The sequence below is a fragment of the Plectropomus leopardus genome, chromosome 13 (assembly GCF_008729295.1).
Source record: "Plectropomus leopardus isolate mb chromosome 13, YSFRI_Pleo_2.0, whole genome shotgun sequence".
NCBI classification, from domain to species: Eukaryota; Metazoa; Chordata; class Actinopteri; order Perciformes; family Serranidae; genus Plectropomus; species Plectropomus leopardus.
Window position 1 is genome coordinate 30,230,373 of NC_056475.1, and position 20,687 is coordinate 30,251,059.

The 20,687-nt window shown below is 39.4% G+C and overlaps 1 protein-coding gene across 1 annotated transcript in view; it reads right to left on the reverse strand.

The window, feature by feature from the left end:
• Window positions 1–4,050: 4,050 nt before the first annotated feature.
• pknox2 (pbx/knotted 1 homeobox 2) overlaps window positions 4,051–20,687 on the reverse strand; it is a 166,091-nt gene continuing 149,454 nt past the window's right edge. Inside the window, exons 14-19 of the mRNA XM_042499643.1 lie at window positions 15,835–15,927; window positions 12,948–13,140; window positions 8,535–8,677; window positions 7,958–8,172; window positions 5,861–6,612; window positions 4,051–4,574 (exon numbers count right to left, since the gene is read on the reverse strand). Of these exons, the coding sequence (XP_042355577.1) occupies window positions 4,516–4,574; window positions 5,861–6,612; window positions 7,958–8,172; window positions 8,535–8,677; window positions 12,948–13,140; window positions 15,835–15,927 (1,455 nt within the window). The 3' untranslated portion in view covers window positions 4,051–4,515. The remainder of the gene's footprint in view (window positions 4,575–5,860; window positions 6,613–7,957; window positions 8,173–8,534; window positions 8,678–12,947; window positions 13,141–15,834; window positions 15,928–20,687) is intronic.

Consider the following 20,687-nt stretch of genomic DNA (forward strand, 5'->3'; position numbering starts at 1 on the left):
TCTAATGCAACTTCTTTAGTTTCTCTCAGTGAAATTAATTGAATTTCTTTGTATCAATAGGATATTTTTCATACCAATATCATATTTTCTTAAGTGAGCATAATTAAAAAAAAACAAACAAACATTGCAGTATTTTCTAAACATTTTTTTTAAAGTCCTTTTGAAGTAATTTAGTCTAGGTTGGTTTGTTTTTTCTTTTTGTTTGTTTGTTTTTTGTACATTTAATCTATTTACCAAGGTGTGCAGAGGATGAGTTGAGTAGTCAAACAGCCTGAGGAGAGAAGCTGCTCTGTAGTCTGGTGGTGCAACAGCAGCAGATACCTCTGTATCTCTTGCCAGATGGTAGCAGGGTGGCATCTATAATTTTCCAACCAACTTTAGATGAAACAACTACTTCTGAACAACTAAAGCCTTAAAGGCTGCACCCCCATGAAAACCACGCTCACATGGGTCCCATCAAATATGGCAGCTTCAGTATCAGTCATTGTGTAGCTGTATTCTGCAAATTAAGTCAGACTAACTTGGTTTGCTGAAGTTCCTAGAATAAACAAGGTATTTCTAATGGTTATTTTTAAGTTGCAACAGCTTCACAAAATTAATTAAATAACAGCTAAATTTTGAATTCAGTATTAAGTCAACATAAATTAAGATTAACTTTATATCTACTTTACTTTTTCAAGGCAATTGGTTTCCAGGATTATTTCAAGTAAGATCAACTTGTCAGATTTACTGTAAACTTGCAAAAGTGTTCACTTGTCTGACTAACTTGGCTGAGAACAAGTTAATTTACACATCATTTTTAAGTTGCAGGACTTCACAAAATTAAGTTAATACGGCTAAAATGTAAGTAAACTTATCAATTAGGTATGAAATAAACATCAATTAAAACTAATAGTTATATTTCTTTATCTTTATTGGCTTCTTAGATTTATAGAAGGAAGATTGGCTTGTGAGTTCACAGTCCAACAGCAAGAAAAATTCTTAATGCAAGGTAAATTGATATTTCTATCTATTGTTAGATTTCTCATGCAGAGGTGAGCGAAAATGTAAACTGTACATAAAACATACAAATTCAAACTGCACAGAGCTTTCTGCTTTACTGTGAGCAGCATGAGTGATGTAAAGCCTGTGATGATATCGCCTCAGCATTGTTTGGATGTAACAGAGTCATGTTATCCAGGCAGGCTAGACTGCGAGTGTAGAGCAAGCTGAGGACGCCTCTGATCTCTCATTTCACTCAATCAAATCCTGCTTTAAAGCGAGAGCATTATGCATAACATTTTGGGAAACACTAAGTGCAAACAGTGGAAGAGGGTTGTCCACCCTGCTGACATCGCTGAACTCAATGAAGATTGCCAGCAATTTCTTGATTCCAAAAAGGCAGCGCGCCAATCACAGCAGCAGCAGCAGCCTCCTCACACTTAGTGACTCTGGGAAAATTGGCTGCAGCACAGAAGCTTTCACAGACTCTGGCAGAGGAGTGTGGACCTGGTGAATGCCTGATAAGGCTGATTTGAATGAAACTGCATTCTCCTTTGTTTTGATTACAGGAATTATAAATATCAACACTGACCCCACTTGTGATGCAGCCCCAAATTAATATATTTTAGCTATGAAAACAATGCGGGCAGTCTGGTTTGAGCATGACTCAATGATGCCCTCAAGTGGCCTGAGCCAGCCAGCTGCAGCCAAGACAGCAACACTTCCATCACCAACAGAATATACTTATATTTGTGTCTTTGTGTTAAGCTCTGAATTCAGTTTACACAGTCAGACACACATGAGAGCATTCATTATCACCATCTGTCTGCTTTTCTCTAGCTCTGTGTCTGATGGATGCGGGAGGTAAGATCTTACATGCATGGCTGTTGACAACAAGAAGAATCATCACATTTACTTCAACGTTTTAGAGCACAGAAGCATGGGAGCCTAACTATTTTTTTTAGCACACACTTAATTATTTCCAGGATTTTTTTGGATGTAACTGTAAAAACTACTTACTTACTGTGAAAGTAATGCCGTTCAAACATTACATCTGAGTTAGCATTTAACCTTATAGAGACATCATTTGAAATAATAATCATAACTAAAACTTTCTTTGAACATAGGAAAATGTTTTCTTTAAAACATTACTACTTGTAGGTTAACGTTACCCAATGTTGTGAGAATGTTCCCTGCTTGCTGGATAGTAGTAGTAGTATAATAATTTATTGCGAAATATCAAAGGCCCACACACATCCTATAATTGGAGAAGACAAAGGTGGTAAACAATAGAGGGACTTGTTCATTATAAGCCTCAGATCTACATTGCGTCTACATTGATATTACCCATCAGGCAACTGGCCTGCCTTTTTGTCTTTGATTACATCATAGTCACTGCATGCTTTACCAGGTGTATAATTCACCGTTGCTGCAGAAGTCATTGTGGGCTCATTCGGAAGAACGGTCACACATGGTCATACAAGTGAAACAGTTTGCTACATATATTTTTGGCCAAGGCTGGTTCATGTAAAAGAGGCAGCGGGTCTCTAATTTGTGTCCAGCGGGGCCTACCCTCAGATGGTGTTTGGTGTCTGTGGAGAACACAGATAAAGGTGAATGCCGCACGCTCACTATCTACCGCTTGCCTGCTGTATCATCTGTTTAACAGTTAAATGTGAATTACAAGCACTTTGACCAAAAACAACTCTCAGTCAACTAATTGCTGTGTTGAAATGCACAAATGTGCACAACCCTTTTCCAAAACTCATGCCTCATTCTGATTAATGTAATTATACAAAATGAGCAATTTTGAATAAAGCTCTATACAAATTGCTTAAATTTCAAAGTGCTTTACTGGCATGTAAACTCCCAGAACAAAGTTGCCAAATCATCAAAACACAATCACAGCAACAGACAAATGAACTATCATTATCAATTTTTTTTAAAGGAGAAAAAAAAACATGGCTTATATGGATGCTAATTATTATTGGTTAATAAGAACTATAATGGGCGGCACGGTGGCACGGTGCAGCATGGTGGCGTCGTGGTTTGCACTGTTGCCTCACAGCAAGAGGATCCCTGATTCGATCCCAGGTTGGAATAGGGTTCAGCCCGGGCGGGGGCCCTTCTGTGTGGAGTTTGCATGTTCTCCTCGTGTCTGCGTGGGTTCTCTCCGGGGTCTCTGGCTTCCTCCCACAGTCCAAACACATGCAGCTCAGCTTGATTGGTGACTTTAAATTTCCCTGAGGTGTGACTGTGACCGTGAAAGGTTGTCTGTCTATGTGTCGGCCCTGCGACCTCGACCCTGTCCAGGGTGTACCTCGCCCTCCGCCCAATGACAGCTGGGATTGGCTCCAGCTCCCCCGCGACCCTTGCAAGGACAAGCGGTTACGGACAATGAATGAATGACTGAAGACCTACAACAAATATTTGGAACCGATATTTACAATAAAAATGAAAATCAATATTTAGGATTTGAAATATAACAAACTCCATCACAACACTTTGCCTAAATGCCCTTAGCAAATGTTTACTCAAAACTGAAACTTTCAAAATCAAATGCAGCAAGTTGCCAGTCACTGACAATGACCTTTGGGAAAGTTTTTTTTTGTTCATCCAATGTACCTTTTGCATAAAAGATATTCATCACCTGTGCACAGAAACTTGCTTGAGCCTCTCCAGCTCTAAAATTGCATGTGTCAAAAAGCACTCAAGATTTGAGCTGCTCTCCCTGACTTAAGTGGACAGTTGAGTTTGTCTTTCTTGTGTATTATGCTGGAGGACTTTGTAAAAAAAATAACACACCTGCAGAAATGTGGACAAATGTAATCATTGGGAATAATGATGTAGGAAACACCAGTGATTATACAAAGTTCATTTATTTAAAATTACATAGAATATGCTATTTAAATTCACAAACAGATACAACTAATATTATTTACTCAAAAAGTGAATAACAGTAAAAGTAAGTAAAAGAGAAAGAAAGTACAACAATATCATATATGTTACATCTTATTAAGTTAATTAATGGAATATTTAAGAAAATGGAATCTGAGGTTACCACTGAAAATGTCTTTCTGCCTCTCACTGGACGTACATACACATACTTTCAGTTCTTTGATTTCTCACAAATGTGCAATTTTATCATATCATGGCGACAAATATTGTTTTCTAAATATTAATACCCGCTCATGCTTTGTGTTCTTGCACCATAACTACGACAGCCACTTTCACTTGCGTGCTCACCTTCTATCATCACTGACCTCCTTAAAAAATACACTGGCTCAAAGTAAGAGACAGGAAGATCATCTGTGGCAGCTACACATTCACACATGCTTAAAAAGTGACAAATTCAAATCATTGACATTTCTCGCCAGACCTATTTGCCCTGTAATTCTAAAAGAGTTTTTCTTTTCTTTTTTCTTCAGACAGCAGAAACCCTTGATTGATGTCCACAGTCTTTGTGGGTACAGTACTACTGTAGAGCGACCCAACCCCCCCACTGTAATCACATTGATTCAGTCCATAGGAGGCCTAGTAATGACTAAATGGTCCAGTCTCCTTCAACTCATGGTACCCCTGGTGGTTTGGCTCTGTGAAGAGACAGAGAGGGCAGTTAGGGCTAGGAAGTACCACAAAGCTCTCCCCTCTACATCAGCCAGTCATTATAAAAGACTCTTTTAGAAATACAGGCAGTTCAGTCTGGCCTCAAAAAGAAAGAGCAAACGCAAGGACATACAATGAAGCCAAAAAAATACTAAACATTGTTATTTGAGTTTGCCTACAGTTGAAAATGTTTCCCAGACTGCTTCCTCAGGTCCACAAGGATATGAACATATTCTGTATTCAGTGTCTGTTCAGTGGGAACTGCTTATGCTACCCTTTATTAACCCTTTGAAACCTGAGCAAATCAGCTTGATTTTCTCCAAAAACTTGCGAAGAACGCAATAAGCAAATGAACAAGAAATGACCCCCAAATTAGCTAGAAATTAGTAAAAAAGTCACATTAAAATTCCCCAAAATCTGCAAGGTCAGTAAAAACCAAAAACAAACATTTTTTTTTTGTTTTTTTAACTGCCCTTGTTATGTGGAACTGTGCAATTTTTTGTTTAGTAACATTCAAACAGATATTGATTGAGTACATATAGATGATGCACAAAGATTCAGTTGGTTATTTAAATATAAAACATTTACATGAGCTCGTTAACTAGAGAAAGCATGGAGGATGAGAAATCAAGTCCTTTTTAAAATAAAATGTAGATTTGAAAATTTGTAAAATTTATTTTTCACTGTACAATTCATTTTTTGTACAGAACTGTAACTTCTTTTATTTTATGTACCAACGTTTTCTTTTTTGATGATATCTGTTAAACCGGAAGACATATTTGACCTGTGATGGTGTCTTGTAATCCCATGTGGATGGGATACATGACAAACTAACTGACTGACTAACTAACTCTTTTCATAACATACCTGAATATAAAATTCTTATAATCATACATTGAGTGTCTGAGATAATTTTCTAATACTTTTTCTCTCTTTCTAATGCTCTCTCCTATTTTTAACATTCACATTAACATTGTTATCTTTTAACCAATTTCCTGCAGTTTGCTTATTGCTTTCCCCCCCAAGTTTCTGAAGATAATTACACTTATTTGCTCAAGGCAAAATGCTTGTAAAAGGCGTCTGAATGCTGTACAAGAAAAACTGACGCCAAGCCAGGTTTCAAAGGGTTAATGAAATGACTTTGGTGTTCATTTTCAGAGCCTTTACGTGTAGTCTGGAGGTCACTTAATAATTTTCTGTACATCCCAAATGATGTAGACAAAAATAGCCACTAGCAGAATGCGTTTGAGTGAGTAGATAAGTGTTACGGTACCGAGACTCATATTCTCCTCCACCAGAGGCCTCTTCTCGCTGCAGTTCACCACTCGTCCCTGCGCCGCTCCCAGAATAGTCATGATATCCACCAGGTTGAGTTTCCCTTCCTCCTTGGCCTCCTCCACCTCCTCTGCCAGCTCCATCGCAGCCTCCTCACGCTCTTCCATCTCCTCTTGGGTCAACATTGCATCCAAACCCTGCGTCGCTGTGGCGCTGCCCACCTGTGGTGGCGCCAGCGAGCACAGCGCCCTCACCTTTCCATAAGACATCAGGTGGGCAACGTTGGCGCGCAAGAACAGCAGGAGGACGTTGAGGTCATTCAGCGGGCAGCCAAGTCTGCGGCGGTTGATGATGTCGAGAGCAGGGAGGACCTCGTAGACGGAGAAGAAGGACGTGTCCCAAACAAAGAGTCGAATCAGACTGAAGAGGACGATCGGAGCCAGCAGGACGTAAATGGCTCCGTTGGCCACACTGATCACCTGAAAAACCAACTGGCCAATCATTTTACACTGAATCAGCTCGGGAACCCAGTTGTGATCGCGCAGCATGCCCGTGCGCACGAAGCAGCTGAACTCGTCCTGCATGAAGGCGGAGAGGTGGAAGTAGGCCAGGTAGAGACAGGCAGCTGTCATGAAGGTCAGCAGGAGGAAGCCCCGCAGGAAGAGCATGCTTACCAGAAAGTAGGAGTTTTGTTTGCACTGCATGTATCTCTCCAGGAGAGGGTACTCAAAGTACCGCTTCTTCTTTGCCCTGCAATTACACAAGGAGAAAATAACTGAGCACCATGTTCTCCTTCATGTTCATGCAGCTACACATTTTCCAGCTGGGAGCGTCCCAGTCCAAACACACTCTTCTACTTTTGGCTTTAGAGGCTGCCCACAGCACCACCCACAGCCTCCCTCCACTGAGACTGCACTGTCCCTGGCACAGGGGTATATCAGTCTGTCCTGCTGAGGGAGAGGAAAGACAGGGTTGTCTCTAGGATTTAAGGACATTGGGGTCTTAGCTTAGACCTCTGTAGGGGTGTCCAGTGGGATCCTCCTTTTTCATAAACAGGCTCTATTTTTATGCTTTTTTATGCACTCTGGCAGCTTTTTTACACCAAAAAAAATTGTATAACTTCAATTATGAATTTTACTGTTGTAAATATTACTAGTTGTTAGTAATTAGTACTGAGTATACACCGAATACTTTACAACTGCTATCATTAAAAACTTACTGACTAGAGCTGGAAAAATTGCCTGTATTTTTGTTAAAAGTGGCAGAATCAAACTAAGTACATTTAGTTAAGAATGGACAGATGATTAGATGATTTTTTTTGTTATATTAGGGAGTGTTTGTTATTTATGAGAGAAAGGAGGGTGGTGCAAAAGGTGGAGGCACGTCAAATCATTTTTAAAGCACTGAGGAGGTACTGCTGTTTCTTAATTTGGCAAAGCAGAGGGGCATCCAACTTAAAATGGCTGTATCTTGTATTTCTTTTACAGTCAATTTTTAAAGAAAACATCCATTCCAAGCCTGTAGGCCTATAGGTTTGAAAGGGATGTTTTATTTAAAATTTTGGCTATTTTTTTCCTTAAAATTTTTTTTTTTTAACAATTCTCTTTATTTTTTTTGTGATTTTTAAAGAAATTATGCATTCCAAACCCATGGGCCTGCAAAATGTACACTATTTACCATAGCCAGAAACTGTAAAATTAGAAATTGTTGTATTTTCAAATTTAAGTGGTCCTTTAACAAACACTTCATGCATTTTCCTCAAGGCACCCAAGAGGGCCAAGTAAAAGAAATATTTGTAACTTTGGGAGGGTCAAAAAAAAAAAAAAAAAAAAATAGCCACCCGCTCCTCTGATAAATAAAGAACAGTCCCTTTGGCCCATTCTTAGTTGTTCTCTTAATTGTTATGATGCCACTGCTAGTCGATCATCTTTATTGGCTGCTGCAATGATCGAAATTGTTTACAAGAATCAAGTTCAATTTAAGACGGCGTATTTTGGTTTGGCAGCATATCAACACTAAAAATATTGAGTTCCTGATAACACGGACATAAGGAATAATGATAATTCGTGCTAAAAGCCAACAGCTGGTGTCTTACCTTTGCAGCTCAGCCTGAAATGTGAGGGGGTTCTTAGTGTTCTGGCGCATATCCAAAATGTTCTGGGCCAGTCGGATCGAGCGGTTGTATGACTTGTCCAGTTCATCAATTATAAAGAGCAGGTCTGAGCCCAGCGAGGGCATGACGAGCTGGCGCCAGATCAGAGCCGGCAGGTACATCAACACCGCCATGGCCAGGAGAGAGTAAGGAAACATCTGGATGGACAATGTGAGAAAAGGGAGAGGAGAGACAGGTGGAGTGGAAGAAAAGAGTCAAAAACAAGAAGATGAGTCACATAAACAACAGCTTCAGCCCGCAGTATTAAAAATGATCAACTACAAGTCCAGGTTAAGAACTACTCTCCTGTTTGTGACTGGGCTGTAAATGCCAACCGAGCTGCAAATGGTGCTTTGAAAAAGGCTTCAGCAACAAAACAGGTGCTCTGCCTTTTATAAAAGAGGTACACTGACATTTTCAAAATGAAGTTTTGCAAGATGCAGTGAGGGAAAAAAAGTAGTTTAACTTTGCCAGCCAATATATCAAGTCAAGCAAGGTTGATCAGAATCTCTCAACTTACTTTGTGTACCCAGAGCGAGCGCTCCTCGAAGTTCCCATCGCTGTCAAACTCATGATGCATGAGGGAGTCCCAGCAGTATGTGTCGACATAGCTGGCCTGCTTGACGGTGAAATTGCTGGGAGGGAAACAGCTGATCTGAGGCCCTGCAGAATAAACCAAAGTTGATTTGTAACATCATCTGCTAATATGGGGAATTCTGCTTTATCAATTTGCCTTGAAGCACTCTCTAAGCACATAACATCTCATCAACCCCCCCCCCACACACACACACACACACACAGAGTACTGAAGGTCCACTACCAGACATGTACACTTCTGCTTGCCCTTTTCTTTTCAGTGGTGCAGCTTTTCACTGGAGAAATCATATGTTTCCAAATGACAACCTGGCATTTAAAAACCCTGGCCGACTCCATTCCGAAACTGGCCTCTTCCACCTTATATTTAGTCCACCTTGATATAACCACATGTAGTCCAACCGCTTGAATTCATGCTCTGCACCCATCTGTCATTTCCCATGGGTGCTCCACCCTTAAACAGAGAGCTTGGGAGGGAACAAACCAAGGGTGTGCCCCCCTAATTCAGAGCCTTAGAAGAGAAACATGGAGCGTCTATTTTTTACACCACCACATTTGCCCAGCTCCTCTGTAAGTACAAACATGCTGCTACTAATTTCAAGTCAGGATGGGATTACTCCTGCCAGTCCACCTCATTATAGGCAGCCATTACATGATCCAATTATACTACAGCCATATGTGTGTGTGTGTGTGTGTGTGTGTGTGTGTGTAATTAATCAACCACATATGAACATACAGATAGTGACACCTAAAATATACATCTAGCAGCTGAGGTAAAGGTGAAATACATTCATTTTAAAAGTGGCCTATATATTTACATAAAGTAGAGATTGCAGCTTGTATTTTTATATTGACACTGAACTCAAAGTAGTCTGTATTGTCTGTTGGTTACTACCCAAAATGTATAGTCATGTTCAAGGAAAACTGGTCCAGTTTTAAATTTTGCACGTAATACCTATGTTCAAAGAACGTCCAAAAATATAAAATATAATATAAAATGAATTTCAGTGTAAACTGACAATTGAGTTGAGTCGTATTGCATCGCATTGCAATGCTGCGCAACACAACACAACACAATGCAATGCACGGCATTGCATCGAATGATGCTGAAAGCACCCTGGAGAATGTTCTGAGTATATGGGTATATCTTCTGTTTCAAGACTAAAAACACTATAATGAAATAAATCTCATTTGAAAAAAGAAAACAAAAAACAGTCTCCCATTAATTGTCTTTGGAGCAGCTTCAGATTTTATACCTGATGAAATCACAAATTTAAGACGCCCCTCACAAGTTCACAGGTACTGATTAATGTTTCCTAAGCCATGAAGACTATACACAGGAATTTCTTATTTTAACATAGATTATTTCACATACTGCAGATGAAAGCAGTATGATATAGAAGATCAGTAATAACCTTTAAATTAGCCAAAATGTTTCCAAAAAATGTATGTGATGTATTTGATTTGAGATTAAAATAGTATTTTCAGCCCATTCTCAAAAAAGCCATCTTTCACTGTGGTATGATCCCCTGCCGGGCGGTGTTACTCTGAAACACGGCCGGATGGAGTCTTTCTCGGTGTTATGATACTCTGCCAGTCAGTCCTGCAGCATAGCTCTGAATGCCCATAGCTCTTGAGATTCATCAGAAGAAAAGCTGTCATAGATTTCCTTGTTGCAGAGGGAGAAACCCCAATAAACATTCACAAAACACTGGAAAATGTGCACAAGGATAATGTCATTGACTACAGCAACGTGAAAAGATGGATAAAGCGTGTGAAAGGCAGAGAAAAGGTGGGCAAAGCCAGCATGGCCGACATGCCCTGCAGTGGTTGCCCATCCACAGCTGTCAGTCCTGCTAACACGGCCCAAATTGATGTTCTGATCAAAGCTGATCGGCGCATCACTTATTGATGAGTTAGCCCCAGCACTTGATGTAAGCAGAGGCAGTGCTCATTATGTTGTGGAATCACTTGATTATTGGAAGGTGTGTGCCCACTGGGTCCCCAGAATGTTAACACCTGCACTGAGCTCCTTGAACACCATCCAAGCCTGCCTTTCACACACTTTATCCATCTTTTCTCATCTCTGGAGTTTGGTTTTCTGGAGTCAAGGACGTCATCCTTGTACACATTTCCAGTGCTTTGTGGATGTTTATTGGGGCTTCTCCTCGTCTGCAACGAGGAATTCGATGACAACTATTTGTTTCTGATGAACCTCAAGAGCAGTGTCAATGTTGAACTTTGCTGTGGGACTGAAATTCCTGAAAACAACAAAATAGTTTTCATTAATCTCAAGAAGACTCGCACAGAAATGTGTGCACCAAATTTTAACAAGTGAAAAAAAAAATCTCTGCTTGCAGTCGAGCTGGGGACATTACTTTTTGAACACTACACTGATAGGACCTACATTGGTACATGTTTAGGTTAAAGTTACGTGAGTGCTTTAGCTATGATACTAAGTGACACCACTGCATGATCTCCTGGCAGTTCACTGTGTTTTCCACTTTCCTTGTAAGTGTATGTGTAGGCGCATACATTCACAAGTCACCCTAAATAAAAAACGACAGCACACGCCTGCTCATGAAATCTTGTAAAATATTCTTCCCCTGCGCTCCCCACCCCTGTGAGTCATTTGGCAAAGCGAGGGAACCTAAATTTCTGCCACTGCTCCTATCTCCGACTCCCACTCCCCAATTAACACTGGCAGATCATCCCCGCGTTTGTGCTTTGTACAAGAATTCTTGGCTGAGAGTCCAGGTGCAAGTAAACCAGACTCCAGACAGCAGTGCAATCAAGCACTGTTGTGAAACTGACAACCCAGCAGATAGGCAGCCAAGATCCATCAGTTGAGCTCGCGTATGCCGGCACCACATCATGTCCCCCCACACACCCTCGCCCCCGTCTAGTTAATCAACATATCCTCTCATTTGACTCAAATAGGAGGGAGCTGCCACAGAAAGAACTTCGCCGTGTAATTACAGCGTGCCAGCGTTAGTGAACGCTGCTCTCAATCATCCCCCATGGCAATTAGCATCAGGAGCGTCACACTGATTGCAGACCAGCTCTGCAGAGACGTTCAAAGTCAAGGGAGTCAGCCTCCTCTGCGACAGACTTGTGCTACAGACTTGCCACGTGTAGTTTGGACTGTCAGCTGTGCTTTTTGTATACTCTGTATGACCATGGACAGACAGGTTGTGAGCATGTTTCATGTCAAAAGAAAGCCGAATTTAGCAAAACATGTTTTCCCCCTGCTCTAAAACACATTGGGTAGTAAAAGCAGAACAGTCAATAAGCTGATGGATAGACTCGGAGCCAATTTATATTTTATGTTTTCAGTAATTCCGTGTTGTCTGACATTATTGCCACTGCAGTATCTGTTATGCTGAGGGGGTCTTAATGGAATCAGCAGTTAATGGGTTCCTCTTATGACAGGTGCTGTTTAAGTGTTTTCTCCTTTTTTCTTTACAGCACCCTCATTTTGTTGAGGAAGGTGCTAGTGTGTGATTACAGCTCTCATTGTTATCCCTCTTAATATTTAGTTTCCTCAAGTAGGGATTGTAAAAGATGAGGAGAGGTAACTGAGTGCAGGAATAAAAGCCTGCTGGGAGAGAGCAGATGTGCTCACTTGTTACAGTTCAGGACTTTTAACTCGGCTCTGAAATAATAACACGTTTGGGTCACTTCTCCAGTAAATGAAAAAAGATTTCTGTCCAAACCCTAATTATACTCTGAATTAAATAAAAAGGGCTGCCACGGGAATGATGTCCTTATATTAGTATGTATAATATTCCTCCTTAAAGCAACTTCAACTAAATGCAGTTTAGCAATTAAAGAATTATTAGTTCAAGGACAAACAGGATTACTTTATGACTTGTTTTCTCTCAAAAACATGAAAAGACGACAATGAGTGACAAAAGAAATGACCTCAAAATTTGCATGAAATTTGTAAAAAGTATATGAAAATTACCTGAAACAACTGTTTAAAAAACAATAAAGAAATAACTTTCAAAAAAATGCTAAAAATAAATGCTAATAATATTGTAACAGTTTAATTATGTAATTATGCTATTTATGAATATAACTTCTTCATAGCTTTGCTTTCTTTACTGAGATATTTTAAAAAAATCTAACCAAGTTACTCACTGCCTTTTGCCCATTTTGGAAAACAAAAGTACCAATTTGCTAAAGAATCAATGATTTAAATCCTTGTGAAAGGCATCTGAAAGCAGCACAAGAAAAATGATGTTGCTCCAGGTTTCAAAGGGATAGCAGTATAATGAATCACAGAAAATGTCCTCTCATAGTTTTAATAAAAGGACAGAGACAGAGCGTTGCTCACCCAGGGAGATCTCGCGGGCGAAGGCCATGCACACCAGCATGAGCGGAAGGCCGACAGACACAAACTTGATGACCTTGTCCAGAGGAAGCTCCAGCTCCAGGTGGCTGATCCGGTTTATCCCGGGGCTTCCCTGCAGCAGGGCATCAGATAGCATGGCCTTGGCCGCCGCCTGGGCGATGGACATTTTGAACTCCTAGCCGGCGATAAGAAAAAGGGTTATTTTTTTGACAAAGTCGAGTAGCAAAGGAAGATACTGTGTGCTCTCTGTGCTGTAGGTACAAATCAGACTCATGACCTTTGTCACATGCTTGCCTCTCTCTACCTTATCTGCTCTGTGGCACTTCACTATATGTGATATTAAAGCAGAAATATCTTTAAACCTATAAAAGAAACCTCTAGAGGAGTGTATTGCTTTTCCAGTTTTGGGGAAATTTAATCAGAAATGCAATTAACATCATTCCTAGAAAATGTCCTCAACATGTGATGGAAGCAAAAGCCAACTCACCTTAAGTCTTCCAGCTTTCTTTGGTGATACTATTAGAGCCAATGAGTTCCTCTAAGGGCCCGCACTTGTTGGAAGGCTGCTTAAGTATTCAGGGAGGGCCTCAGTAAATGAGAGGTTGGATCTGGGCTGGACCAGGCCGAGCCGGGTCTGGCTCTAATTACAGAGGGGACATCTGGGAGCTTGTAGGCGCCCAGATGGCACTGACTGCAGCAGACCTCCAGTACTCAACACTGGGCAATGCAGTTATGTATGTGTGTGTGTGTTTCTCTGGTTGGTCCACACTGTGAAGCATGGTGGCTGTGGCCCACTTCAAACTAGTGAACCATCGCCAGTGGCTTTTTCAGCCTCTGTCATTCTGAGACTATTTTTACTGCACTTCAGCCTCAGAGTGACTGCTGGATGACACACTGTGCCATACAACAGGGATGGTCATGTTTCTGTTTGTTGCAGTAGCCTGTATGTGTGTGTGTGAGAGAAACACTAACAGTGTGTGAAAAATGTATCTGATGAGATGGATCTGACAGGACCTCTGTGGACGGGAACAGCTCCACTGTGGTGTGTCTGAAACTGAAAAGATTTGGAACATAAATGAAACAAACAAACATTTGGCCATTGCATGCCATATGAATTATATTTATCTCCATTATATTTTGGGCGGTGAATTAAGGAGATGAAGCGCTGTTCAGTGTTTCAAATGATGAGTTGGACTGCATATACAGACAGAATAGTTTTCACCAGGAAATAAATTTAAAAAATTAAAAAACAGCATTGGTACTTTGCTGAAATGCTTTAATACAAAGTTCAAATCTGTTTGAAAGCAGGTCCACAAAGTACCTACACTGGTTTATATCTCCATCCTACCATCCATCCATCTATCTGTGTGTGTGTTCTGCTTATATGATATCACGCACTATTATACTATGAAAAGAAAAAAATAAAATTGAATAGAATAGATCTTTCTTGTTCGTCAGGGTGGAAATTTGTCTTTGGCTTACCAGACACAGGAAACAACACAATAAAAAGCAGACATAGTGAAACAAACATATAGACGAGGTCATTAGAAACACGCTACACATTAAATTACTCACGTCACTGTCTGTGTGGTTTAGAACTCACCAGTCACTCTGTCGGGTTAAGAAGATTGATGGCACTTGGGATGAAGGACTTCTTGAATACATTTTCTGTTGCCAGAGGGACGCTATAGCGCCTCCCAGAGCTCTGGAGCTCAAATTGGCTAAAGAGAGGATGGAAGCTATCTTTTAACCCTTTCAGACCTGGATCAGCATCTGTTTTATTTTTCTGCATTCAGACGCCTTTCAAAAGCATTGAAACCTGAGAAAACTGGTTTGATTTATTTTGAATACATGGGAAAAAATGCAACAAGCAACTTAGCAAGAAAAGTCTGCACACTGAAAACCAAATAAATAGTAAATAAATAAAGGTGACAAGAAAATGACCTAAAAATAGGTCAGGGTGGGTATTGTTTTAGAAAGAAAACATATTTTTAAAAATAATTTTGTCCTTTTTTCTTTCTCTTTTTTTAATCACTTTTTTGTTTTTTTCCTTATTCTGTTTTCGTTTATTTCAAGATAATTTTACTAATTTCTTGCTAAAAGAGTTCCTGGCCATTTCTTTTTAAGTTGCCCAGGCTTTGCCCAGGTTTCTAAAGGGTTAGGATATTCCTCGCTTTTTTTCCTAAATTCTGTAAAAGTTAGCATAAGGGCTTTTGAGGTTTGCCTACTATTTTACTTGCCATTGCCACAAAGTGTACTCCTACATGTACAGTTTAGGTGACAATAGCAGGCAGGAAGTTGAAATGTTAAAACACTCAATCATTTGACATTAATTATAAAATCAGCTGACTGACACCCAGACTACTAAGTTTCCTGAGAAGACGAAGTTGCTGTGAGCATCTTTTGAAAATTGTGAGAGGCTCACCTGGGAGTCAAGAACTTTATGGAGACTTTTCCTCAATTCCATGGCCATGTCGTGAAACTAGCTTAGTTGTTTCAAAACTCACTTATCCACCCAGTTTTTACAAAGTTTTTAAAATTGGTTCCACACTGACAAATCACAACAATTATATAATAGCCGGAAATAATATTTCTGCAGTTCTGATACTTTGAAAGGAGCCATTCTGCACAATAGTGGTACTTTTAACTTTTGATACTTTAAATACAGTTTGTTGACAAACTTTTACTGGCAACCATTACCAGTAACAATTTTAATCCAGAATTTGTACTCGACTATTTTTAGACTGTGCTATTTCTACTTTCACCTTAATTTAAAAAAAGAAGCAAAAACGAGTACTTTCTCCACCACATAACATAACATAACATCCTAACCGAAACATCAGTATGCGCTGCGCTGTCATGTGCTCACCTCCTTCTTCAGCTGGGAGTCGGGCTGGTCCATTGGTGGGGGGTGTGGGGGGAGACGGGGCTGCTGAGGATGAAGCTGCATCCAGACTTTGGCCTGAAACCAGGCGGGGACAGAGACAGCTGATTTAGTCTGTATAACTTGATAAAAGTTTGGCTATATTGATTGAATGACGGTTAAAAGAGGACAGGGCATTTTCTGTGAAGATATTAGCTAACGTTAGCAGAGCAAACCTAGCGTATTTCACTATGTGCTAAAAAGGTTCATTTCTATCAGTCACCATTACCCGCCTTTCTCTGTGAGGGACTGGGTAAAATTCTGTCGCCCTTTCTTTTCTTCACCTGTTTCTTTTCATTTGTGGTAGCCAGACATTCATGTTGGAAGCTTTTATTTTGGAGCTCCGTTAGCTTCGGGTTGGTGCACTAGAACAGAGTACTGACGATGGAAGTTCAAAATGCTCGGGTGTCACGTGACTCACGGAGGCTTCGAATAGTTCCCGGAAGTGTCTGGCAGGCCATTTGAATACATTATAGGAGAGACAAAACTCCGATTTTTGCTAAATAGCATTCAATAACTGCATTGATTTACAATATACACGAAGCACATCGTATGTAGTTTCATTATTGTATTGTTTTTTAAAGTAAAACATGCTTATATTTAAGGATTAATGTTAATAGCCAGGGTTAGATTAGACTCACACTCGGGAGAGTCACACATTTCAGCAGCTCAAGAGTCGGAGGCAACAGAAAAAAAAGTGCTAAATAAGGGTTAAATATGATTAAAATACAAAAAATAAAATATATTTTAAAATACAAAATATATCAATCTATACACACACACAAACACACACACACACACACACACAAACACACACACACACATATTTATAGGTATAGTACTTATATATATAAAATGTATAATTACATAGTATAAATATGAGTGATGTGGATATAACATATATGGTTAAGCTGTCATATTTTAGACTGACTTTACCATGATAAAGGAGCAGGTTGCTGTTTATTGCTTATATATATATATTATATATATATATATATATATATAAACATGTATTTTATTTATATTTGTCTTTTTTTTACTGACTTACTGCAATTAATTAATTTCATTAATATCTAATAAACTCAGAAACATAATAGTACATCAAGCAGATGGTATATGTCCTTCTTTTGTGGTGTCCTCTCAGATAGTCTCCACCATGCTTTGCTGTGCTGCATGGGGACGATCCAGGCATGTAGAGAAAGGCACGCTGACACACAGATGAGGAAAATGTTGTTGAGTAATGCCAGCAGAAGTAGTCTTACGCTATTACCACAGATTACAACCACAAAAAATATGTGAGGTCATCATTTTCAAAAACTGCATTAGAACATTTTACCCAAACAAAGAGCACACCATTAGGAAGCCTTGTATATGATTTAATAAAAATAAGGAACAGGGAAAGGCTTGCAGAAGACAGGGAGCTGATACTCAGGATGAGGGTGCTGTCTTAGTGCAGGGAGTCTCCAGGCTCCACTGAATCCTGTATAGCTCCTTTGCTGAAAAAGGGAGGGAGAAAAGGACAGGTGAGAGACATGCCTTTTATAGGCCTAAGTGGGAAACTATTTTGGGAGATGAGGTGTGTTTGTTCCCCAACTTAATTTATGGAACTTTGTTTGTTGTGTAAAGTTTGTTCTTATCATAGTGAATTACTAGCTTGGAAATTAGCTTTTTCTGTGCTAACCTCAGCATTTGTCTATAATGTTTCATATGAAAGGCCTACAAATATTGATCCTTTTTTAATCATTTATCAGACTTTGATCCTTTGTCAGCCTGCCCGTCCCTGGGTCTAAGCTTTTTCCATTGTTTAAAAAGGTCTAGCTACTTCACTGTTCTATTTCGTTTCACTACTGTTAATAAAAGAGAGTGATTTTAATACAAAGTGTAAACCACTGCATGTGAATGCATGTATTAGTCAGATCTGCGCTCCAGAGGAGAGCCTTCATCAGACTGTGTAATATTGCCCTCTACTGGATTTATACGTTAATGAACTACATTAAACTAGAGCCTTCTGCGTTTTTATAACCCGCTTCGAAGTAGTTGCTCCTCCAGCACCCAGTGCTCCTTACCAATATACAATAACAGGATTACATATATAACATCATCATGAAAAATAATATAATACAATAGTGTAACAATGTCAGTGTTTAGAATAATTCCCCATTAAGCCTAGTATGTTTCATTTTTCTAAATGACTTACTCCGTGTTTAAATCTCATTCAGGTCTTTCAGCTTCCCTCCTTTTGCCATCAATGGAAAATCAGCTGAGCTGAAACATAATAAAGAAAAATGAAGTCAACAGAATCACAAAGCTAAAAACATTCACCCTATGTTTCTGTTTACAGTAATATTTTAACATTATTTATCAGTCTCAAATATGCACTCTTAATCCATATCAATACTAATATATCACAAAATAGCACTCTGCTATCAAGCACCATGTTATCTTTAGCAAAGCTGACATGTAACTCTGAGCTGTAAAATAAATCACACATCAACAGTGCTACCATTAAAAAGAATGAAGGTTGTGTTTTAGGTATTAACAGCCCTACTAAAAATGGAAAAGTATATCCGTTGCATTTGTAACAAAATCTGCTTTTATATATGATAACATAGTGAAAACAATCCTCATGTACATGGATCCACAAAAACAACCAAATACGCTGTGGTATTCATGACAGGCCAGTAGTGGGCGGAACTTTGTAATGACAGACCATAGAAGAACACTATGCACATTTGCTAAGTGCAACCGTGACATCACCGTTCTCTCAGGATCTGCGCATTGCCAGTTAACATGGTGACAGAAGAGGTTGCATTGTCGAATGATTACACTTTGCAATCTGGTTTCAAAAGTTTTCATTTTCAGGCCCCCAAAATGCCATTGTTGTGTGGACGAAATGCCAAACTGCAACAAAGTTTAACGTTTCCCTTAGTTGTCTGTCTGGACAAGGCCCACTGATAGATTGGTGACCTGTATAACTGATAAAAACAAACAAACAAACAAAAAAAACACATCTTTTACATTATGTTTCCACTATATTAAAATAGATTTTAGTTGACATTTTTTGTTTCATTATTAAGTATTGTATTAATTGAACCTTGACCCTCTCTGGCCTGAAGTGAACCTGACTCACTATCCAGCAACAACTTGACCATGAATGTGTTGACCTGACTCTGTGTTATTTTTTAAAGAAAACCTCAAGTATGATTTATAACCAGTTTAACTGTGTAGCTAATACCATTGCACGATGAATTAAAATACCTATCTTAGCAGTTGTATGGGAAAGATTAAAGTTACATTTTATCCCACATGTGTTGTTAATGTTCAGACAGGGTCCCTGGCTCCTCTGCTCCTCTGAACTGCTGTAGTCCTGTGTGGAATAATTATAGAGGAAATGTTGTGATGCCTGTACTTTTATGTAAGTTTTTTATTTGATAACTTTTATAAATATGGCAATGTTCTTCTACATGTGAGAAGTTTTGCTTCATCATGGTAATGTCAAATACTAATCATTCCATGTTGCCTGTAACCCCAAATTTATCAAATTGAAGCCCCAAACTGCAATTTAAATTCCTCCTACCAGAGAATGTGGCTGAAGGAGGAAAATTCAGCAGAGGTAGACCAGAACAGATATTTAATAAGCTTTGCTGCAATTATAGAATGACATTTGCTGGGGGGAGTGGGCAGAAAACAATGCAAGGAATAGGGTGTAATTATACACAAGCATACAAGCCATGTGAAAACAATACAATGCAGCTGATGCAGGAAGCACCCACAGGAGTGATTACCACTTTACTCTGAGGGAGCAGAATCCCAAATTTCTGAAGTTGAAACCCTGTGGTGGTGAGCTCTGCTGGGTTCTTTCATGGTAGGTGGGAGAGTGTCTTGGTGGGCGTCTTCCAACAAGTTAAATCACAGGCTAGAGTAATAACCAATGGGTGGGGACAACACATGACAGGGAGATGAGGGAAGTTAAACCAATATTTAGACTGCTAACTCTGCATCTGGAAATAGGTTACACAGAAGCAGGGCAGGAGAGGGTTGGGATATGTCACGCACATATCAGCTTTGTTCTATTGTGATCCTGGCTCAGATATGTGCAGCAGGGAACAATGCTCATGTTAATTATCTAGTGCAGTGATACTCAACTTACGTCCCACGGGCCAACTATGGCCCCCAATAGAGTCCCAGGTGGTCCCCCAACCATTTAAATTATTCTTTTAATACACATTACATGACCGTGTGCATGAAACAGCATCAAATTAGAGCTTGTTTATCAAAAATAGAGGATCCATGGCACCCTCCAGAGGTCCTAGCTAAGCCTTTAATTTCTTAAAATTCTAGAAATGTCCCAAAATCCTAGAAACATCCTAAAGTCCAAGACATGCACTAAAATCCAAGGATAATCCTAAATTCCTTAATGTCTGTTATTTTGAGAAAAGTCCTAAAATCATAGACACGTCGTAAAATCATAGAAATGTCCTAAAATCTGAGAAGTGTCTTAAAATCCAAGAACCATCTAAAACTCTAGACACGTCGTAAAATCATAGAAATGTCCTAAAACTGAAGTAACATCCTAAAATCTGGAAAATGTCCTAAAATCCTACAAACATCTTAAAATCCTAGAAAAGCCCTAAAATCAGAGAAATGTTCTAAAATCCTTAAAATGTCCTAAAATCTGAAAAATGTCTTAAAATCAAAGAAATGTCTTAAAATCCTAGCAACATCCCAAAGTCTAAGAAATTTCTCATAGTGCTACAAATGTCCTATAATCGGGGGAATGTCCTAAAGTCCTAGTAATG